The 20,582-nt window shown below is 41.8% G+C and overlaps 2 protein-coding genes across 7 annotated transcripts in view; one reads left to right on the top strand and one right to left on the bottom strand.

The window, feature by feature from the left end:
• The window catches only part of NRDC (nardilysin convertase), a 36,799-nt gene extending 34,520 nt beyond the window's left edge, over positions 1-2,279 (top strand). Inside the window, exons 29-30 of the mRNA XM_019531409.1 lie at positions 887-976; positions 1,337-2,279. Coding sequence (XP_019386954.1) covers positions 887-976; positions 1,337-1,534 — 288 coding nt within the window. The 3' untranslated portion in view covers positions 1,535-2,279. The remainder of the gene's footprint in view (positions 1-886; positions 977-1,336) is intronic.
• A 1,085-nt stretch (positions 2,280-3,364) lies between these two features.
• Positions 3,365-20,582, bottom strand: part of OSBPL9 (oxysterol binding protein like 9) — a 95,760-nt gene continuing 78,542 nt past the window's right edge. For all 6 annotated transcript variants that reach the window (XM_019531410.1, XM_019531411.1, XM_019531412.1 and 3 more), the window contains 15 exons: positions 20,088-20,181; positions 19,215-19,316; positions 13,940-14,099; positions 12,841-12,953; positions 12,373-12,491; positions 10,139-10,224; positions 9,683-9,857; positions 8,441-8,525; positions 8,058-8,168; positions 7,582-7,645; positions 7,331-7,471; positions 5,595-5,673; positions 4,870-4,961; positions 4,228-4,363; positions 3,365-4,102 (listed from right to left, as the gene is read on the bottom strand). In XM_019531410.1, coding sequence (XP_019386955.1) covers positions 4,028-4,102; positions 4,228-4,363; positions 4,870-4,961; positions 5,595-5,673; positions 7,331-7,471; positions 7,582-7,645; positions 8,058-8,168; positions 8,441-8,525; positions 9,683-9,857; positions 10,139-10,224; positions 12,373-12,491; positions 12,841-12,953; positions 13,940-14,099; positions 19,215-19,316; positions 20,088-20,181 — 1,632 coding nt within the window. In that variant the 3' untranslated portion in view covers positions 3,365-4,027. The remainder of the gene's footprint in view (positions 4,103-4,227; positions 4,364-4,869; positions 4,962-5,594; positions 5,674-7,330; positions 7,472-7,581; positions 7,646-8,057; positions 8,169-8,440; positions 8,526-9,682; positions 9,858-10,138; positions 10,225-12,372; positions 12,492-12,840; positions 12,954-13,939; positions 14,100-19,214; positions 19,317-20,087; positions 20,182-20,582) is intronic.

Raw genomic sequence — 20,582 nt, 5'->3', positions numbered from 1 at the left:
GAGAGTTTCCTAATATCCAACTTCAACTTCAGCCCATTGCTCCTTGTTCTGTCATCTGCCACTGCTGAGAAGTCCAGCTCCATCCTCTTTGAAACAACCCTTCAGGTAGCTAGCTATTAACTCCCTCAGCCTTCTCTTCTCCAAACAAAAAAAAAAACCCAGTTCCCCCAGCCTCTCCTCAGAAGTCATGACCCGTACCCCTCTCACCATTTTTGCTGGACTTGCTCCAATTTGTCCATGTCCTTCCTGTAGTGGGGGGGCAAACTGGGCACAGTACTCCAGATGTGGCCTCACCAGTGCAGAACAGAGGGGAATAATCACAGTCCTCAGTCTGCCAGCAGCATTCCTACTAATGCAGCCTACTCTGCTGTTAGCCTTCTTGGCAGCAAGAGCACACTGTTGGCTCCTATTCAGTTTGCTTCCTGAAGGCATTGCTTTAATGTTGTAGGGCACCAGTGCAGTAGAACCTGGATTAGTTTGTGGCAGGGGCTGCTGAGTTAATAAGCTGCTCAGCTGTTTGCCATGGCTCTTTATTACAAAGGGGACTTGCTGCTGCCGTGACCAATGGGAGCTCATCTGCTGTTGATCAGAGAAGCGGCATCCTCTGGCAGCTGGCCCACTGCTGTGGCTGTGTATAGCCCTAGCTAGTTCAGACTGTTGTTTGGAGGGGGTAGGGGGGGGTATCTGGGCACTAGACTCCATCTGCCCAGTAGTCGCACAAGTCCTGAAACCCCTCGTGCTCCGGCATGAACGCTACATCATCCAAATGGTAACATCTGAGCTTTTATAAACCTTCCCTATGCAGGTAGGATGATCTTGAAGACAGTGTTCAGACGTATGCTGGGAGTCACTTAAGCAGCCTAATGTGCAACATTTGTGGTTTTAGATTGAAGCACTGAAGTCTCTTACCAAATCAGATCTGGTTGCCTGGTTCCAGGTTCACAGAAAGAGCGAGAGGAAAGTGCTCAGTGTTCATGTGAGTATGTGCTTGGATTGGCTTCCTCCAGGGCTTCAATGTATGACAATTGCTGGGCTTTTATTTGAAGCTTTTTCTTGCTGCCCTCTAGAAGCAGGCTTCCAACAACCATTTTTAGACTTAAGCTTGTGTTTTTCAGCTCATGACAGTGAAAAAGCATGCAAGCTAACTGACTTCCTTTGTACTGAGCTGTGATAGTTGCACACAAATCTAGAGACAGCGTGTGGGCACTGACAGCCAACAGCCCAATTCCATTTCATCTTCCTTGGACTTTTAAGAGAAGCATAAGTTTAAAATGACAAAATGCTTTAAGCCCTACCCTGTCGTACTTTGTAATGCTCTGGCCTTTGGACTTTTCAGGTGGTTGGATTTGGAAAACATGAAGGGGACTCAGAAGTGACAGCTGTCTCTGAGCCTCAGAACTCTTCATGTGATGAAATACCTCAGCTAACTTTCTTACCCCCATCCTCCTTGATGGCTAACATCACTTGTATCAAGGACATTAAAGCTTACACATCCTCTCTGACTGTTCTCCCATACCATAAAATATTAAAATAAATGTCCTCTTCCCCTGCAATTGTGTAGCTTAAGTTATTTAAAATTTGAGGGAATTTATTTAGTCTCAAATGAATCTGTACTGATAACAACACTAGGCAAGATCACCCTTGCTAAAATTAAATTCCTTGAATTTGTTTTCATACAGCTGCTGTAAATCAGCCACTGTTCTGGATCTCATTTTCCTTAAAAGAATAGAGTGAGATGAGATTACTATAAGTGTCTTTTTCTTAAGTCAAGTCCATCTTCTCAGTACAGTGCATCAGTTCAGCAAATTACCTGCCCTAAGTTATACAATGACCTTTAGAGCCTCTTCTGTCCAGGCCACCATGTCCAGAGCATGATTCTGACCATGCTGTGAGGACTGGGGAGGGTACTTGTGCATCTACCACTATGTCTTTATTTTACATTTATGAATTTTTTTCAGCTCAAATTAAACTGAAGTATTTAAATTTTATTAGAATGTAACTGTAGCAGCAGTTGCCAGCTCTCCCTTTTCCCTGTTAAGTAGTAAGGAAGAAGATGGGGTGGAAGGAGAAGATTTAGGGGTATGTTGACAGAAAACATATTGTAAGTGTGAACTGTGTTTGTTAATCATTTAGAGCATGGCCAGGAGCGGTTTGATTGGAGATTGTCCATTAAGTAGGATTTTTAGTCTAGTTATGGGAGTTGCTGTCCTCACTTTGCAGTATGGACAAGAGTGAATTTTACTAAGTGTAAAAGAATGGCAACTGCTGCTACAGAAAAGTGAAACCAATGCATGTTACAAGCTGCCCTAAAACTCCTGATTTGGTTAAATCAGTTCATAGCATAAATCTTCCACTACCAACCTAAGGGGAAAAGAAAGGACCTTCAAGATAAGTCAGGTGGACTATTCTTGTCCCAAGAGATTAAGATTTCCTTTTGGGGCAGGGAAGAGCACTTCCTCTTATTGGGAAAATCACCCTTGGGTATTTGGTGAGATGAGCAGAGGAAGTATAGTCTAGAAACAGGGAAGAACTTGTGGGGTAGGAGCAGGAAGGTGATCAAGCATGGGGCCAGGCTGTCTAGAGAATTAGAGTCTTTACATTTGTCAAGAGCAGGTTAGACATTTGCCTGGGCTGGCTTAGTCAGGGATGATCCTGCCTAGATGTGCAGCTGGACTAGCTGACCTCCCCATCCTACTTCCCCGTGATCGCAAGGTGCTGTCCTGACTCCAACTGGTAGATGTAGAGTAGTTAAAGCTTAAATACTAATGTACTGCACCAGAAGCATTTGCATGGCTTCAACTTGACAAGACAAGTTCACAGGGGGATACATTTAGGGCACCATGTTAGCATTGTATAGTAGTAGACTAGTGGGTATTCTAGTCTGTACGAGGAGAGACTAGCTGAGAGAATAACAAATGTCACACTGTGATATTGTTCACCTCTTAAATATATTGCACTGGAATTACTCCAGTGGCTTTTCTGGCCAGCACCAAAGGTGCTAGGAACTCCTACTGTCCCCTCCAGCTGCAAGGGGGCAACATGAAACACTTAATGCCCAGCTTTTCCGTTTCGCTAGCAAAGCTCAGGGGTAAAAGTCAAACTGCTGCTCAGTACCATTTTCAAAAGCACCTTGAGGACTTTGTAGGCTAAATTCCTTTAAATCCCATTCTTAAGTGACTTGTGTTTTTCTGGAAGTTTTACTTGTTCTCTATATAAACAGTAATGCTAATTTTTCACAAAAATTATTTGCCATATACTGAATAGTTGGAAGTCTTTTTTTTTTTTTTTTAAACTCATAGCTCAGTTTCAAAACAATCTTGCTGTAAAGGTTTATTAAGAAATCAATAAATACAAATCCATAAGAGAAGTTTGAAAAATCTATTTTATGAAGCTTTGAGATGCACTGCGTAAACTGTAATCTATGGTTACATTTTTCTTCTCTAAAATAAAATACCAAAGTTATTTTGGGTGAGACACTGGAATGCCAAGGGGGTTTGATTTATCATACAGGTGGTAGGTAACATTGATGGAGCATTGTCTAATAAACTGTCCAATCAAAGGAATCCTCATATTTACACATTGCAAACATAACTGGATTTAAATGAAGTCTTGCATTTTGTGTATATTTATATATGTAAGACCCAGGAATATTATGCAACTGATACCAGATGTCGTCATGTCCTTCACAGTGGTTATACAGAGTGTATGCTCCACAGCCCAGATTATTTATGCTTCTGAAGCATGGGGGAAAAAAAAAAAAGGCTCAGACATCACATCCTGCCTCTGAAGTCTGAATGCACTATTTGAATGGCAAAGTCCCAACATAAGTTACTGTCCTAGTCAAGAAGTTTTCTGTTTTAATTGTTCATCTGCATCAGTAAGTCCAGTATCCCTGAGATAGGAACCACTGTTACTGGAGGGGACAGGTTTTCCACAAGCCCATACTTGATAAGTGATGACTATCCTGGTATCAGATGTAAACTTCACTAAGCCAAGGCTTGCATGTTTTAGGGGTTTTATAAAACACCTAGTGTTTGCTGGCAACAAGTCGTTTCAATAGCGGCTCATCATAAACCCAACATTCTCCATCTTCATGGAATAACTAGAAAAGAAGGGAAGGGGAAAGTTACATCTGTAAGATTTTTTTGGTGGAAAACCAGCAAGAACAATGTAAATGTGACCAATTTAAACACAGGTTTTTAAAGTTTCCACTGCTAAAAAGCTCACCCGTGTTTCCCATGACGTCTCATTCTCCTTTCTCGCTCTGGCTTCAGCTCTTTGTTTTTCTTCAAGTCTGTGCTTTGCATCAGTAGCTGCATCGATGTCTCTGACTTTCAAGTTGTGAGTTACATCTTTCCATAGGCTTAAACAAAAAAGCAGTTTTTAAATATTTTGCTCTATGGGAGAAAACAGTTCTACAAGGCATGTTACTGCATTATTATTGGATCTTAATTCTGCACCAAAGCCTTTTAATGCATTGATGCAATTAAAATAAGTAGGAAAATGAAGGTCCAGTTTTAAATATTGCCATTTTATTGGCCATTTTACTGAACAAGTTCCATAGTGCCGATTAGTCTAATCTAGTCCATGACTCAGGTCATTATATAGTTTTTATAGTAGTTTCATTTCTCAGAAAATCTTAGTCTACTACACACTAGCCCAGGGGCCAGATGTGGCCTGCCAGGCCATTCTATCTGGCCCTCAGGGCCCCTAAAATGTTTAGAAAATTGATTTTTATCCACCCCTGGTTACCAGTCATGTGGCCCTCGATGGCTTGCCAAAAACTCAGTAAGCGACCCTCTGCGCAAAATAATTGCCCACCCCTGCACTAGTCAGAAGTCCTTTGCATCAGCTTTGTGAAATGCTTACCAGCGAGACTCGTATTCTTCTTGGTCCTCCAGTTTCCTTACCTTCTTCTTAATTGTAGGCATCTTCTTGGTATCTATGAAGACTACGTTCTCCTAAAGAGAAAAGTTGTTCAAAACAAAGAACTAGGTTACTTGTTTAAGTTTCATTTGGATGTGTACACACTTTTCTTAATGGTTTTTTGTAGAGGATGGATGTGTAAGGTCCACAGCTCAATTATGACTACAAAGATGCAAAACAGTTGGGCACAAACTTGAAGTGCATCAGCTACTCTGCAGAGGCAAGCATGGGCTAAGAGCCAGCCCATGGGCAGTTACTACTGGACAACAGATGCATTGAGAGCTGGCAGCCAAATATGGTACCACAAGCTTTCACTAGTGTGACCCTATGGACCCAGCTGCCTTCAGAAAAAAGGTGTCAGAATAAATGTAACATATTCTAGAAGAGCTGATGCAAAACCAATTGGCACCTCCTGCAATCTCTCCTCACCTTCATAGGAGGTCCCACTACTTCTGTTGAAACAGTTTTTTGTTGCAGTGGTTAAAGCACACTAAAGTGTTCATCAGCTCCTCACACTTCTACCCACTAAAGCTGAATGCATATATAAAAGGAGGGGAAGAGAAACTTCTGCAGGAGCCCCTCTGGACACTGCATTACATTTTGCAATCTACCATCCATACAAATACTGGAGCACAGTTCTTGCGAGACAAAACAAGAAGTTGCTTTACCCCTGTTGCATATTTTGCATACATGACGCCATTCCATTCCCCTTCAATGGAGCAGAAGGATCTCTTGTCATTTGGGTAGCTAAATGGAAGGAAAGATGAATTTAATTCTATTGTTCATATCACAGTAGCAGTCTTCAACCAGGGTCAGGGCCTCATCCTAGGTGAGAACATAACTTCTCGCATCTAACATGCACCTTCCTTTGGCCCCTCCCACTCAAAGAAATCAGCCTGCCCAAAAGGGGGTATATGTGTTAAACAAGGAAAGTGATTTTCTGCCTAGGAGAGAAGCACCCTGTTTTGGATCCTGCTCTACAGTGCAGAAGCTGGCATTATTGTTCAGCAGCTGAGGAAGTCAATTGACTTAACCTTTCATTGTTCTCTACTCCACAGGTGTTAAGAGCCCTCTTCTCTAATTCTCTTGATGTTCCACTAATCAAGCTAACTTTTCTTATGATAATTTTGTTGTCTGCCAGCTGCTCCTGGTCTCTCCTCCTATTTCACAGCCTAATTAGGGAGAGGAGGGTGAGTCAGCTGAAGATTAGGCTGTCCCTGCTCTATTCAGCTAAAATAGTGGAATTTTTTCTTCATTCTGCCTTTCAAAAACAAGTGTTGTATGCAAGAGAACAGTATATTTCAGACAGTCTCTGGCCTGAAGAGTGTGTAGCCATGGGAGAGAGGCTACCAGGACAAAGGAGTGAGTAGACAATCTATGCTTTTTTTTAACTTGTGTAAATGCACTTGTATATCTTGCCCTCTCAAGGAGAAAGTGTGGTCTATTAACTTAAGACAGGACTTGCACTGTGCATGCAGCTTGTCAGCACCAGTGCCCCAATCTATACACATCCAATGAGACTAAATGCAGTTCCAAAAAAGCTACAAACAAAACAAACGTCTGATGGAAAGTAGTACCAGGGAAGGCTTGCCAAAAAGCTGAAGAGGGAGTCTGGCACCTAAATCTCCTAGGCCTCTGAAAGTGCCAGCTGCAGACTGACACTATTGGAATAGAGTTCATTCATATACAAGCTGCTAAATATGGCCTAAACTAACAATCTAATACCCAGCCCCTGTCAAACTCACCTCCTGCCTCCAATTTGTATTATAGTATGGGCCCCAAATCAAGACGGTGGACTTCCTTATACTAGGTTCTGATTTAACACAAAATAAGAGACAGTTGCTGCAGTGAAGAGCTTAAAACTAATTTTTCAGCTATGATTCAAACTGGGAAAAAAGGAAGGTAGAAAAAACTAACAGAGAAAGCCTCACATACATAGTCTATCTTAATCCAGATTTAACTACAAAATTAAAAATTACTAGCATCTGGGTGGAATCCAAAGACCAGTACACATTAAATACAAGTTCTCTTAGGGAGCTGTAGTGAAAAAAAATGCTCCCAATGGCAGCAAAATCTCTAGGGTAAAAAAATAAAAATACAAAGGGCTATTCAAGTATATGGCCAAAATCTTTTTATTCTTGCAAGAAGTGGCCAGGAACAACTCTAGAGCAGGGGAGGAGTAGATTTACATTAATGCAGCATCTCCCCCATCCTAAAGCATACCCTAACTTGAGAGCCCCATCAGTCTGGCGATCCATAATTAGCACTGCTGCTATAACAATGACAGGAAGCAATCTTTTGCTACAGCTAGATAATGAACACAGCCATCTACACTTCCCTTTCTATAAACTGTCAGCATTTCCATAAAAGAGAAAGGTCAGCTGGACAAGATAAGGAGCCTTACAAAATATCGGCTGTGACCCTGTGCTTCTTTCCTCCATAGAACGGTTTAGTGTGGAAAGTGATGCTAGCATTATAGCCCGTTTTTGAGCAAGTAATATTGCACTCGCCACCCAGCTCTATCCATGGCACTGTGAGAATCGATCTGCAATGATAAAGCAGAATTAGGCCTTGTTAAAAAAACCACACAAAAAAAACCAGTGGCTCAATGCAATTCCAATGTTTTCAGAAAAATAGATACAGCATTTAACTTGCCTTCCGTAACCATTGGGGAAAGTCAAAATATAGTGCTCATCATAGTCCAGGCATGAAACACACCCTATGAAAGACAAGATTTTTTTTTTTTTTTTACTATGACCAGCAGCACTTTTAGTATTGAGATCTAGAACACTAACAAACAGGTATCTCAGAAAAACACAGGTAATGGTCTGATTTTGGAGGTGTTTAAGCACTCGCCCACAAACGCCAGAGGACAGGTAAGTGATGGATATTCAAAACACTGGAGTCCAGGCCTTGAGTGAGTCGGGGACCAACTGAATGAAGTGGAACCCAGTACCACAGGCTGCTTACCAAGATCAGCATTCAAACAATACTATGCAAAAAGAGCAATAATAAATAAAGCATATTCATCATGCCCAGTAAGATTATAGCTTCCCAGCAAAATGTATTAACATTCTTGGATTAGTTTCTTCCCAGTCTAGAGTTTACTTTTCAATTATACACGTACATACCTTGCCCGATATTGTGAACACCAATAGACATTCCTAAGAACTTTGACTTGGTCCATATATGAGCATTGAATTGTATCCTCTTGTTGAAACACTCGGCATAAAATGCTGAAACTTGAGGGAGAAAAGTGTTAACACCACAGAGCAAGACATTTTTACAATAACCAAAAATTAGTATTAGGACCGTGAATATTACATCGAGATATAGTTGTCAGTATGGAATTCATCATTCCCCCAGAAGAACAACCTACAGAGAATATTTCAGTTTTAAAACTCAGCCATCATTAAAACAAAATATATTTGTTCAAGGCTAAAAGTCAAAACTGGCTTCACTGTTCACCAGTTCCTGCCCAGATGTTCAAGACCGAGTTTTTAAATCAACTCACTTGGAGGATGGTGGGAAACCTGCTCTGCCACAAATGTTACAGTGTTTCTGCTGACCCAAGGGATTGGTCCCTCTGACACAGGCTCCTGCAAACAAGCACAGAGTTCATTTGACATGGGGGACCATTTTTGGACACACTTTCAGCTTCCACAAAAAACAAATAAATAAATGAAAATCAGCACTTGGCACCATCTTAGGCATCTACGCAAATCAGCCTGAACATTTTACATTGGTCCCTGGAATTTTGAAAGACATCCCAATTTCTGCAGTCTATCAGATTTAGAGCTATCATTCTACAAAAAAACCTGACAGGTAAAACTGAAAATGCATAGAAGCAGTTGGGTAAAACCCAATTTCTAAAACAGCCTTTTAACCCTCCTTGGTTTCTCATTAAGTTCTGCTTGAGAGGTCTTGCCACCACTCCTAATAATACTTGTTCACGCATATAAAAAAGGGCTACGTACTGAAACAAAAATTTCAACAGCAGGTGGGGAAATAAGATCTAGGCTTTAAGTTCCACGCATAAAACCTTGAGTGCATCAATCTTAGAGCTTCAGTTCTCCACCTGTAAAATGGACCTGCTCTCAACACTCCCCTACCAAGGATGCGGCAATAAAAGTTTGAAGCATCTCAGCTATTCTAGTGAAGGTAAGTACTTCAAGTGACCCCTGAGATCACATCTTCCTGTCTAGAATCCCTATATTTCTACCCCTCTGCTTAGATTTTCCCAGGTTGAAGGAGTCTGAGTGAAGGATCTGAGAAGGTGACACTTGTGGCCTCTGTATGTTATGCATGTGCAGCATCCTCCTCCTGCTTAGGTCTGTGCACAGAAAAAAGCAGGCACAGACTGCTCTTTCCCAGTTAGCACCAGCTTTGGTCACAAAATTGGGGGACCAGCTTTTGCTCAAGTATAAGTGGAGTCACTCCTGGAAACCAACCCTCTGTTGCCAGCCCACAAGGGATTACAGACGTAACTAAGTGCCATGTCTCAGAGAACAAGGAATTCACATTTTAAGCAAAGACAAGTAAACAACATCTCCTGCATGATAAAGGATTCTCAGGAAAAGCTCCTGCAGTTATATTCAGTGTGTAATGCGAGACGTCTGAAAAATCTGCCTTACAAGCCAAGAGCTATACAAGTTTTGCCTCTTGTACAAACCGTTCTAGTCCATAAGGTAACCAAGAGCGGAAGTTACTACCATGTCCCAAGCAGAAAAAAAAAACCACAGACCACAAAACTAACCATGTCATCCTCATTTTCAGTGCCTGGTAATACCCAATGACATCGAAAGATTTCACCCAAAATAGGATTGTAAGGCTTCTTAGCAACAGATCCTTTTCTTCCTGCATGAAAAGCTGAGAGGTACCACTTAACCACGTGCACCATTCGGTCTTTTGCATCCTTCTGGTCACTAATACTAAAAGGAGGGAGGATAAAGGAAAAATAAAAAAGTGTCAGCAAGAAAAGAAGTCAAAGCGATCTGAAACAACCTCATGTTCATGCTCCAAGTATTTTTTAACCTTATACTGAAAAGTGCAGTTATTTTACTGAACTAACAGGCTGAGTCTGTGATACCTAGATGCATTTTGTATAGTTTGGATCAAGAACAAACATGCTCCTCAAACACAGTCAATGATCTCGACATACTGCAGAGTCTATAAACAGTATAAGAATCAATTAACGCAACAAGTCAAATACCTCACAAATAAATCCGGATGTGCAAAGAAGTCAGCATACATTTCCAAAAGCGATCTTCTCTCCAGAATAAACGTTGGGAGAACCACCTGAGGGGGGAAAAATCGTCTGTCAGAAGTTAGGTATTTCAGTGTCTGCACAAAAACTTCGACAGCTTTTCAACTGCCAAGGCTTGCACTGGCAGTCATAAAGTACTGGGGAGACAAAACACCTCACAAGGGGTTTGCACTGTAATGACTGAACAAATACCTACAGGCAAGCCACACTGCCAGACAGCTGCTAAACAAGAAATACAAGCTCTCAATATCCTGACAACTGGAGCAGTTCTTTAACAAGCACTGGCCTGATCTGGTTATTGCCATGAGCAGATTCTACCTTAGTTTAATGGGGAAGGAAATGGGGGAAGAGCAGGTGTAAAGAGGAAACAAAAAAAGCGTTATTTCCTGTCCTAGACTTAACTACCTTCTGGTTAATACTTACAGTTGTTAGAGCCAATGCTAAATTATTAGCTTGGAAGGTTTTACTTTCTGGCTCCAGGTAACATACACAAAGCTGGCTTATTTTGCCAAGGAGGGCCAACGCTAGAGAACAAAAGTGTACTAGCAACTTAAAGCAAAGAAGAAAAAAAAAGTCAGCCTGTCAGGGAAACGTTTGCTGTTCAGGGGAAACCAGACTGAAGCAGGATCTGCAGGAGGGTCTGAAGACCTGCCTAGCTTACTGTGCCCTGATGGCAAGTGAAACAAGAATCTTAGTTATTTTTAAAATCCTTTTCCTCTTCATGTTTTGTTCATGCTGTTGAGAAGAACAATACCGGCACTGCAAAACTAAAAGCAGCTTTTGGAAAAACGGGAAGTTGTACAAGCGGTCTGCCTAATGACTGGCAGTATGAACAAGAGTGAAGGGAAGTAACACTTTAACAAGAGTAAACTGCTCAGTGCTTAGCAGCTTTGGACAGCGGACCCTGAAATACGACGGAGCCTGTCGAACTGTTCCTAAGGTCCACTGACAAAGCAGAACCGTCCTAATCACTACTTCACTGGAAGACCTGAGGGCAACTCCTCCCTTACTTTCCACCTGAAAAGCATTTTCAAATAATGTTGCAATTAAACAAGTTTCACTAAAACCCATCATAAACAGGGAATTAAAAATGAACCAACCTAACAAGTTACTGAGCAAGAAAGATAACTGGATCTTTCACAAAAAGGAATAAAAACAAAGCCAGAATTGTACAACGAATTTAGACAGTCAGTCACTTCCATACTTGTAGCCTGTGCACGTTTAAAAGGTATTTGCACATAAATTTCTCAAATTTGCTGTTAGAGTCAAGTTATTCCTCAAGCTTACTGTGAAACACAAAATGTGTGCCATGAACACAAGAAAACGTCAGGCTTGGATTAAATCATTTCAGGATAAATTGTTCCCTGCTGTATCCCTGTGCTGCACTTTGAGGGCTCACAAATGGGGATTATTTAAAAACCAGAGATTATGGAGAGTTAGTTAGAAAAATTCAACAAGAACTTTCCGTTGAGGAATGCAAGTGAAAACTGTTACAACTTCCAAAAGACCCCTCAGAGGACTGCAACAGAGCCTGCCTGGTTTTCTCCCAACTCCTTTACCCTAAGAATCCAGCACGTTGGGAGCCAGCACCCCAAGGCTTTCCTTCACCCTCAAGGCTTCTGATAACCCCAGGCTTCCAGGCTCCCTGGAAGCAATTTGCCAGGCCGGCTGCCTGGCAGTCAGCTGGGGATCTGGGAATCCTGGAAGCATGGGCAGCTACTAACAAAAACCAGACTTGATCCTTGTTAGTTTTGCTGCTATCCACAACAAAAGAGCAGGGGTGGACAAGACCAGGGATTTGTTAACTTGGTCTCACCAGGGGTACAACTGACCGGACTGTTACCAAGGTAACACAAAGCTCTGCTCCCCCCTGTTGTGTGGTGGGCAACAGTGAAACTACCAAGAATCAAGTCTGGTTTTTGATCAGCAGCTGTCAGGGACTCCCTAGTTCTGCAACAGTGTACCAACATAGTTCACCTAGTAAATACCAGGGCCAAATCCAGTAAAGAAACAGCATAAAAAACTAATGCATAGGAAGCTTAAGTAGTTTAGCTAGTTAACAGAACAATGTAGTTGCAGTAGTATTAATGTTACCAGAAGACTCAAACATTAGTGTTTTGCTAACTGAGAGTTTTAATGAAAAACCTGAATTATGTGCAAGTATTGCACTTGTGTCTTACCTTCGTTAGATCCATTCCTAACCTGACCTGTGAAAGCAGATGCATGATAACACTCTTATGTTCTTCCACTGACTCCCCTTCACCGTCATCATCTCTGTCATCGGGAGGATCAAAGAGATCTAAAAGGGAAGGACCAGATCTCAATCATTGCACTTCTACAAATGCCACACCCCCTCCCCTGCAAAGAGATACAACCTTCAGAAAGAACTGAGCCGTGTCCTAACACAGTCTAAGGAATAAAGAAGCCTGTGAGATATGATAAGGCCTTGCTGAAAGATACAGAGAGATCACGAATCCCATCGTCGAATACATGCATGTAAATACAGGACAAGAACAGGAGACAAACAGAACTCTCCTTCTGGGCAAACAGCTGCAGCAGGATCATCTACTAAACATTCAGTTAAGTACAGATTCATGTTCTGGTGCTTTCTTATAAAAAAAAAAAATATTAGAAAACAAGTCTCTTACCTGCATCATTTGTCCCATTAGACATGGAAGAATTAAGGGACTCTGTTGTGTCTGGGCGTTTTAGGCTACTTCCTGTGCTGCTGTGAGTGAGGAGAGCAGCAGACCCTAAGGAACTACAAAAGGATATATCAAGTTCTCATGATTCTAGAATTTATTTCAAGCCAGACTCTTATGATTTAATTTAAACAGTTACACCAAGCTTAATTACCTGAGAAGGATTTTTTTTATGGAGAAATTTAGACATGAGAATATTGAGAAGCTGTGGTGCTCTATGCAGCTTTGCGAACCAGTTAAAACTCAAATGAAATGCAAGCTAATGGCTGGCGTCAAGTCAGAAAGGGGGCCCTAGGTTGTACCCTGTAAGGCAACTCTATTTAAATGCCCAAAAGGGATTGTTTCAAGGCTTATTTCTTAGCAATTCTTGAAGTTAACCCTGATTAACACTCCAAATAGCACGAATAAATGGAGTAAATGAGTGGCCAAAGTTATGGACTTAACTATTTCCCCAACTGGTACAAATTATTATACATAAATCATTATGAAACACCTTCATGTTTCCAAGAATCATTCCTGAATATTCACATTTACGGTTGGTCAACATGGAGGTTTTGGGTATGGTTATGCTGCCTAGCAATGTGGAAAAAATATTAAACCCGTAAACAGACAACTAAGCTGACACAAAAATGTTAACAAAGGCATCAGCCTGGAATTCTTTTCCTGGTTTAATTATTCCACTGGTAGTCTGGTTTAAACTATAAACTCCATCAAATTGCAAGGGCGGGCTTGGGGGCTGCTAATACACCAGCAAACCCTGACATCTGAAAACAAAACTCTTATTTAATACGGCAGAGGTCAGCAACATATTGCACTGGTGGGCTCCTTTAGCAGCCACTTCCCACCTGGCTTGCAGCTAGAACCACAGTCACTGCTTCTCCCCAGTGCCTGGCCTCCACACCAAACTCCTCACCACTGCAAAGTTACAGGAGCCCTCCCTCTAGCTTCGTGGGCTGGACAGAATAGCTCCACAGGCCAGACCCAACCTACAGGCTCCAGGTTTCCAACTCCCGAAATATAGCACTGTGCACTTCCACCTACTTACTCCACACATCGCTTTGGAGAGGAACTGCTCTGATAGAATTCGTCAGCATCATAGAATTCATCTTCGCTGCTGGAATAAGAAAAATCTGGAACTGTATTTGGAGACAGGTTGACATGGCTTGGAGAAGTTAAACTGCTGCTAGGTGCCGACTGTCCACTTCCTAGAAATTGGAAGAGATAGCCGATTTTTAACTTAGCCAATTCTAACTGACAAATAAGACTGATTAAGAGAATCTAGAACATGTGACAGAAGGATCAGGCATGTACTATTACACACAACATCTGTGGGAGAGAAGGCCAACATTGTGCCTGAAGTTAAGCCTTTGAGATCCAACTCTGAACTTTGACACATGACCTGATCTGCAGCGAGTCTAAAGCTATGGTACTCAAACTCTTTCCCTGGCAGACTAGATGGGCAGTGCCCCGTTTACCTGATCTGGCAATCAGGGCAGGCACAGCAGGGCCCCATCCCGCCACGCAGAGGGGGCCGAGGGCAGCCCAGCCTCAATCTAGCCACGCAGGGGGAGGAAGGCATGACTCAGCACTGATCCAGCTGTGTGGGGTCCAGCGGGCATAAACAGGCTTCAACCCACTGCACAGGGCTTGAGAATTTGGTAGCGAGGTAGGGGAGCAGTATCAATGGCCACTGCTCCCCTGCTGCCAAAATTTCATAACACATGGGGAGCCCTGGGGGCCACATGCCATGGCTCTGCAGGCTGCATTTGCCTTGCAGGCCAGAGGTTGAGCACCCCTGGGTCTAAAGCAATTGCAAGTATTTAGCCTCCTCGAAAAAGTCAGGTCATGTATACTCCCCAAAACATGGATCTTGGAGTCTACAGTCAAGTACCAATTTAAATGATCTTTCTTCAACAAAGCCTGGACAAAGTAGGTACACTGGGACAAACAATATGCAATAAAAAAGAACATGCAAGTATTACACAAACCACTTGGTCAGGTGACTGGAGCGGCCAATACTATCTACCATTCAGTAAAAGCCTGCAAAGGGGAGCTGGGGAATTACAAGTTGGTAAGGCCTACGAGAGTACCTGGCATAATGATTTAAGTAATGCTATTATAGTTTTTAGTTCTGCCTAGATCATAATACATAGTAGGCTCTAATGAGCCTGGCTTCTATGAAGGAAAATAGTCTTGCTAACTTCTTGGATTCCCCCCCACCCAAGATTGCCAACAGAGTAGTAGTTAAAGAAACACCAGTCAGTATCACTTAGACTTGCAAAAGCCCTTTGCCAAGGTCCGTCACAAGAAGCTACTAAAAGAACTAAGTTGTCACTGGATGAGAAACCCTGTCATGGATCCAAATCATAGCTAGGAAATAGGAAGCAAAGGGTTCAATAGTCAATTTTATTTTTTTTAATCTTTGAAAAATGGAAACACTGGGGTGCTTCAAGCTCCCAGACTAAGTCTAATGCGACTTAACATACTAGTGAGCTGGAGTGGAAACTGAACAGAAACCTATAAAGAGGCCACGATATTATTTAAGTTAAACATAACAAGAACATTGCGAGAAGCTTTAAGCACGTGAACAGGTTGAATGAATGGGCTACACAATGACCAATAGCATTCCAGGTCGACAAAAGCAAGTAAAGCATTGTAGAAGGAAAAAACATTTTATGCCACAGGGTTATAAACTGTATCATGAAGAAACCAGCTTGTCCACAATGTAGACAGCTTAATAAAAACCCTTGTTCCATATGCAAATGTATTTATAAACAGGATGCAAGCCTGGCTTTCATGCAGTAAGCAACACCACCACTACCACTGTGTTTATGCTCATACAATCACACAAAACCACCCTAACCTGCCACTGATGAAGTAGAGGGATGAAGGCATTGTCAAAGCCGTGCTTACACGAGACCCAAGGAAAAGGGCAACGCTCCCCCTCTCCCCACCACTAGAGGAAGGCAACCCCACCACAGCCATATCCATGCCAGTCTGACTATGGGGAAGAAATTCTTTCCAGACCCCAAATACAAGAATTAGTCTGACCCCGCGTGGAGGGGCAAGGCCCTCTAACCAGAAATCTCTGGGTTTTTGTTTCGGTAGAACCACTGGTACTTCCCAGTCGAAATGCCCAGCTTTGGCTGCAGCCAAGACTGACTGACCCTTAGGAGGATCGGGGGGAGGGGAGGGGAGACGGGGAACAAGCCCCCCCCCCCCAAAAAACCCAACGAAAAACAAAACAACAACAAACAAAGATACCCTGATGCCTGGAGTTCAGGGGCTGGCAACATTTTTGAGCAGAGTATCAAAAACACCCACAGCTTCAACTTGTGAGATGCTGGTGCCAGGGCTGGATAGCAGGGGAGCCAAGAGGGGCCCCATCCTTGTTGCCATTTAGCCAGGCCCCTTCCCTGCCATCCACCCAGAGGCATGTGTACCAAGCAAAATGCCTTTGGGCGCCACACTCTGGCACCCGTGTCAGGGGTTGCCTACCCCTGCTGTAGTTCTTTCCCAGCCCTGTGAGCCAGTGAGCAGAGCTCAGGTGCATGGAGAAAAAGCCAAAGCTTTGGGGACAGCAAACAACTTCCCACATCATACCCCGTAACTGGAAAGCCAAAATTCAGCTTTCTGTAATGCTATCCCCTCTGGAAGCCCCAGTCTTTCATCTTGCTCTTCCCTATAGTGGGAGAGATTCCACAGCTTTCCTAAGATGCCTCTGCTACTATTTCACTGAAGATGTTTTTCCTGATGTCCAATCTAAAACCTACTGTGACAACTTCAAGCCGCTGCTGTCCTGCTCTACAGCAACAGAGCAGAAGGTTGTGCTCTCTCCTTTATTACAGCCCTTCAGATATTTGAAAACTGCTATCATGTCCCCCACCCACCCTTAATTGTCTTTTCTGCCAGCTGAACATGCTCCTTTCTTTCAGCTTCTCTTCCCATGGCTTGCCTTCCAATCCTTCATGGTTTCTCACCCACTTCTGAACTCTAACCTTTCCATGTCCTTTTTAAATTGTGGAGCCAAAAACTGCACATGGTAGTCTAAGATTACCCTAACAACTCTGATGCATATCAATGGTACAGCCTCACCTAAAATAGCATGTACATCATTGACCAGCTTATCCCAAAATGGACACCATAGAAGTAGAAGATTCAGAGAAGGGTAAAACAAGAATGATCAAAGCCTAGAAAGACGTCAGAGACGCTAGAAAAGGATTACTGCTTATCTAATTAAAAGGAGATGTATAAGAAAAGACATGATAAAAGCATACAAAATAATGAACGGTCTAAAAAAGGTGGGAAACTTTTTTCTTGCATTCATTTTGAACTTGCTACCTTGTCATTTGTTCTGTCTCCTAATACAAGGAAATATTTTTCTTCCACAATTTAACTGCAGGGTTGCATAAATCAGCTATTATCGGAAGCAATTGGGGTGGATTCAGGCTTCAGAAAGAGTGGATGCATTTACTAATCAAGAATATCTAGTATTACAGTTAACAACAAATTTTGCAAAGGGGATACTAAAACTTTGTACCTCTGAGCTCAAACTAATCCGAGATAAGGCTGAGAATTGATGGAGAGGGGCAGATTATCCTGCATTTTTCTACTTCTGGGTGCTTAACAGCTTCCTCTGGCAACTGATGCTGGTGACTGGTGGGAAGGATCACTTGACTATGCCAGGGCTAGCTAACCTTTCTAGGAGGCATGCCACAAGGTAAGCCCCACTGCGATTCGCTTCCCTGTCCAATCTGCCGTTCTGCCTTCTGCTCCGTGCTCTATTCTCTGCCCAATTTGTTATTCTACTTTCTTCTCCCTGCCTGATCTGTTGATTGGCTTTATGATTCCTGCCTTGTCTGTTGCCGTTACCTGCTTCCTCCTAGATTTGCCACGTGCCACTTGTGGCCACCCCTGAACTACAAGGACCTCAGGTCTGACAATTCCTTGCAGTTTCTGATCGTAAGAGAGACAAAAAGAGGAAAGAACAAATGACAACTGGAAAGAAAAAAAACCAAAACAAGACAGCTTTATTTTTTCTTAAATATTAAGTTTCATGAAGTCAGTGACAGCCTGCATCATAAATGATTTGCATATTACCACTTCAGATTTAAAGAAGTCTAATTAGATATTGTAAAGACCACAATTACACTCAACTAAAAAATTAATACTGGCACAATTTTGAAGTCCCACTGGCTAGTTCATTCATTAAGAAATGGGAAACAGAAAGTGTATCTTATTTCCTGTTAGCTGCTGTTCCAGTGCTGAATTAAGCTGCGTTAACTCCTTTTTTTGTCTGGTTTTGGGGACAGCCTACTCCACCTTCAACAGAGCAGGTAGTCTTTAGATTCTCGGGAAACTCAAGAGTACCACTCCTATGAAGTTCTAGGTATTCCTGACTATAAACAGAGAATACAGTAATGAAGCAGAATTGTTAAGACTATTATATACTAAATCAGAAATATACTACTCATCTGAAAACCGTTACTTTTTTGGGACTAGTACAAATCAGCAAAGGTAATATGGAAAGGTCGCTCCTGATGCAGGAGGTGCTGTAAAAATCTCATGTTAATAGTGGCAAAATTAGGGGAAAAGTTAGGGACAGGCAAAACAAGCTAGGAGCAGGTTATTATGGCGAGACCAGAAAGAAGTTGGAACGTCCATTTTAATGGATACCAAAATGAATGCTGATCTCATGCAGTCACTCAAGTTGAACAGTGATTTGGTTAGGATCCTCTGCATGTAAAAAGTAAATAAAGTGTAGACAACAGCTCTGTGAAATCTTACAACTAGAGAGGAAAAACTTTAGAGGTCACAGAAAGGGAAGAAAGATGAAGACATGGTTGACTATTTCCATAGAGTCAGGCAATAGCTAGAGATGGATGCATTAAGACGCAGAGAAGCAAATAAGGGAAGCAAATAGCTTGAGTCAACAATGCAGCAGAGAAAATGGATTTACACTAAACAGACTCCCAGCATGAAAGGCACATGTGAGAAATTTAGTTGAAAGCAGTTTAAAATACTCCAAAAGCCTATTTGCTTAAGGCAAACAGAGATAATTTAAAAGGTACACACTGATTACAATTTTAAATGTTGGAGATGTTTAAATGTGAAAAAGTCCTGATAAGGTGATCAGTGAGGCAGATGTAAAGTGTAACCTCGTACAGGGAAAAGACTTGAAAAAATACAAACACCCTTCTAGTAATATGAGCTCTTCCTTTCTTATAGAGGCACATCAAAAATAGAAGTACTACACAATTCAACTGCCTTTTAGAAAAGGAAAGGCAACTCAAGATAAGATAGTCACCACAGAACTTTACCTGTACTATTTGGTGTTGGAGTCTGATTTCCTAGTGATGCTACTGCTGGCCCAACTGGCAAGGATGATGGTCGCTGCTCTGATTTGCACAACTGAGAAGGTTCTAAAGGATATTAAAATATGTAAGCTAAAAACTCCCAAACACTTGAACACCAAAGCCCTTGCCCTGATTTGCTAAGAGACTCTTAGCAACTTTACATCAACTTTGACAGCAGCCCGTCTGTAACGGAAGTTGCCACACTTCAGAAAGGAAAATTATATTAATTTCCTCCATTCCTCGTTTTATTAGCTTCATAAGCTAATACAAATAACTGTCTACACACAGTTTATTTACTTCTCCCAAAGCACAATTTCTTTATAACCAACGTGTTTATATTGATTTGTAAAAACAATACACTAATCAAAATTAGGCACAATACTGGTTTGAGACAGGGACAGAATAGAGGGAAGAAAGGAATAAACCGAAGAAAATAAGCTTCCAAAATTGATAACTAAAAATCACACAATAACTTTTAAAAAAATGAAAAACAGTCATTTGAGACCATCTTTTTGTAACTGAAGTGAATACAGCTAAAGATGCAGCTTGGTTAAACGAGAGTATTTCTAAAAGTCTGTTTTAAAGATGTCTAAGCACAACAGGTATGAATTCCATAATCTTGTCTGCAAGCCTGCTGACTTGCACCAAGATGTACATGGCTGACAGAACCATGTTCCCACCCAAAAAAAGGTTAACTGTAATTTGCTAACAAATAGTTTAAATTTTTCAGACCAAACATGCTAGAAAGCAGTAAATCAACTAAAATTATATATAAGCTAACTGAATATATGCCCACTCATGAATCTCTCTACTAAAGCTTCATCGTCTATACTGTACCTGGAGGTATGACAGACTGGGTAGGCATAGTGTTGATCACTGCTGGTTCCAAAGGACTAGGCTGATACACTGCATCAACAGGGTTAATAGTACTCTGAGATAAAGAAACAAAATTAAAGTCCTTTTTTAAAAGCACAGTAAAACATGATCCACACACGAATGCCCAGAGAACAGACAGCACATTCCCGAGATAGACGACATACAGATTGATAGCTGAAGACATGAGAAATGTTAATATTTAGTGCAAGAACTTGTCAATTAAAATACACTAAAACTACGTGGTATAGATCTGTCCAGCAAAGTCTACGCTTCTCAGCAATTCCTGTTAGTGGCTGCTGTGTGTAAAAGGAAGAAATGGAGCTAATTATGCAGCAAGGTATATAAGCCAGGTAGTTTACTTATTTTTGATTTCATAGACATTAGGGCTGGAAGGGACCTCAGGAGATCATCGAGTCCAGCCCCCTGCCCAAAGGGCAGGAAGTCAGCTGGGGTCAG

This window comes from Crocodylus porosus, unplaced genomic scaffold, assembly GCF_001723895.1.
Source record: "Crocodylus porosus isolate Cpor-Errol unplaced genomic scaffold, CroPor_comp1, whole genome shotgun sequence".
Lineage (NCBI taxonomy): Eukaryota > Metazoa > Chordata > Crocodylia > Crocodylidae > Crocodylus > Crocodylus porosus.
Note: the sequence above shows the minus strand (reverse complement) of the source record. Positions and strands in the feature narration are given on the sequence as shown.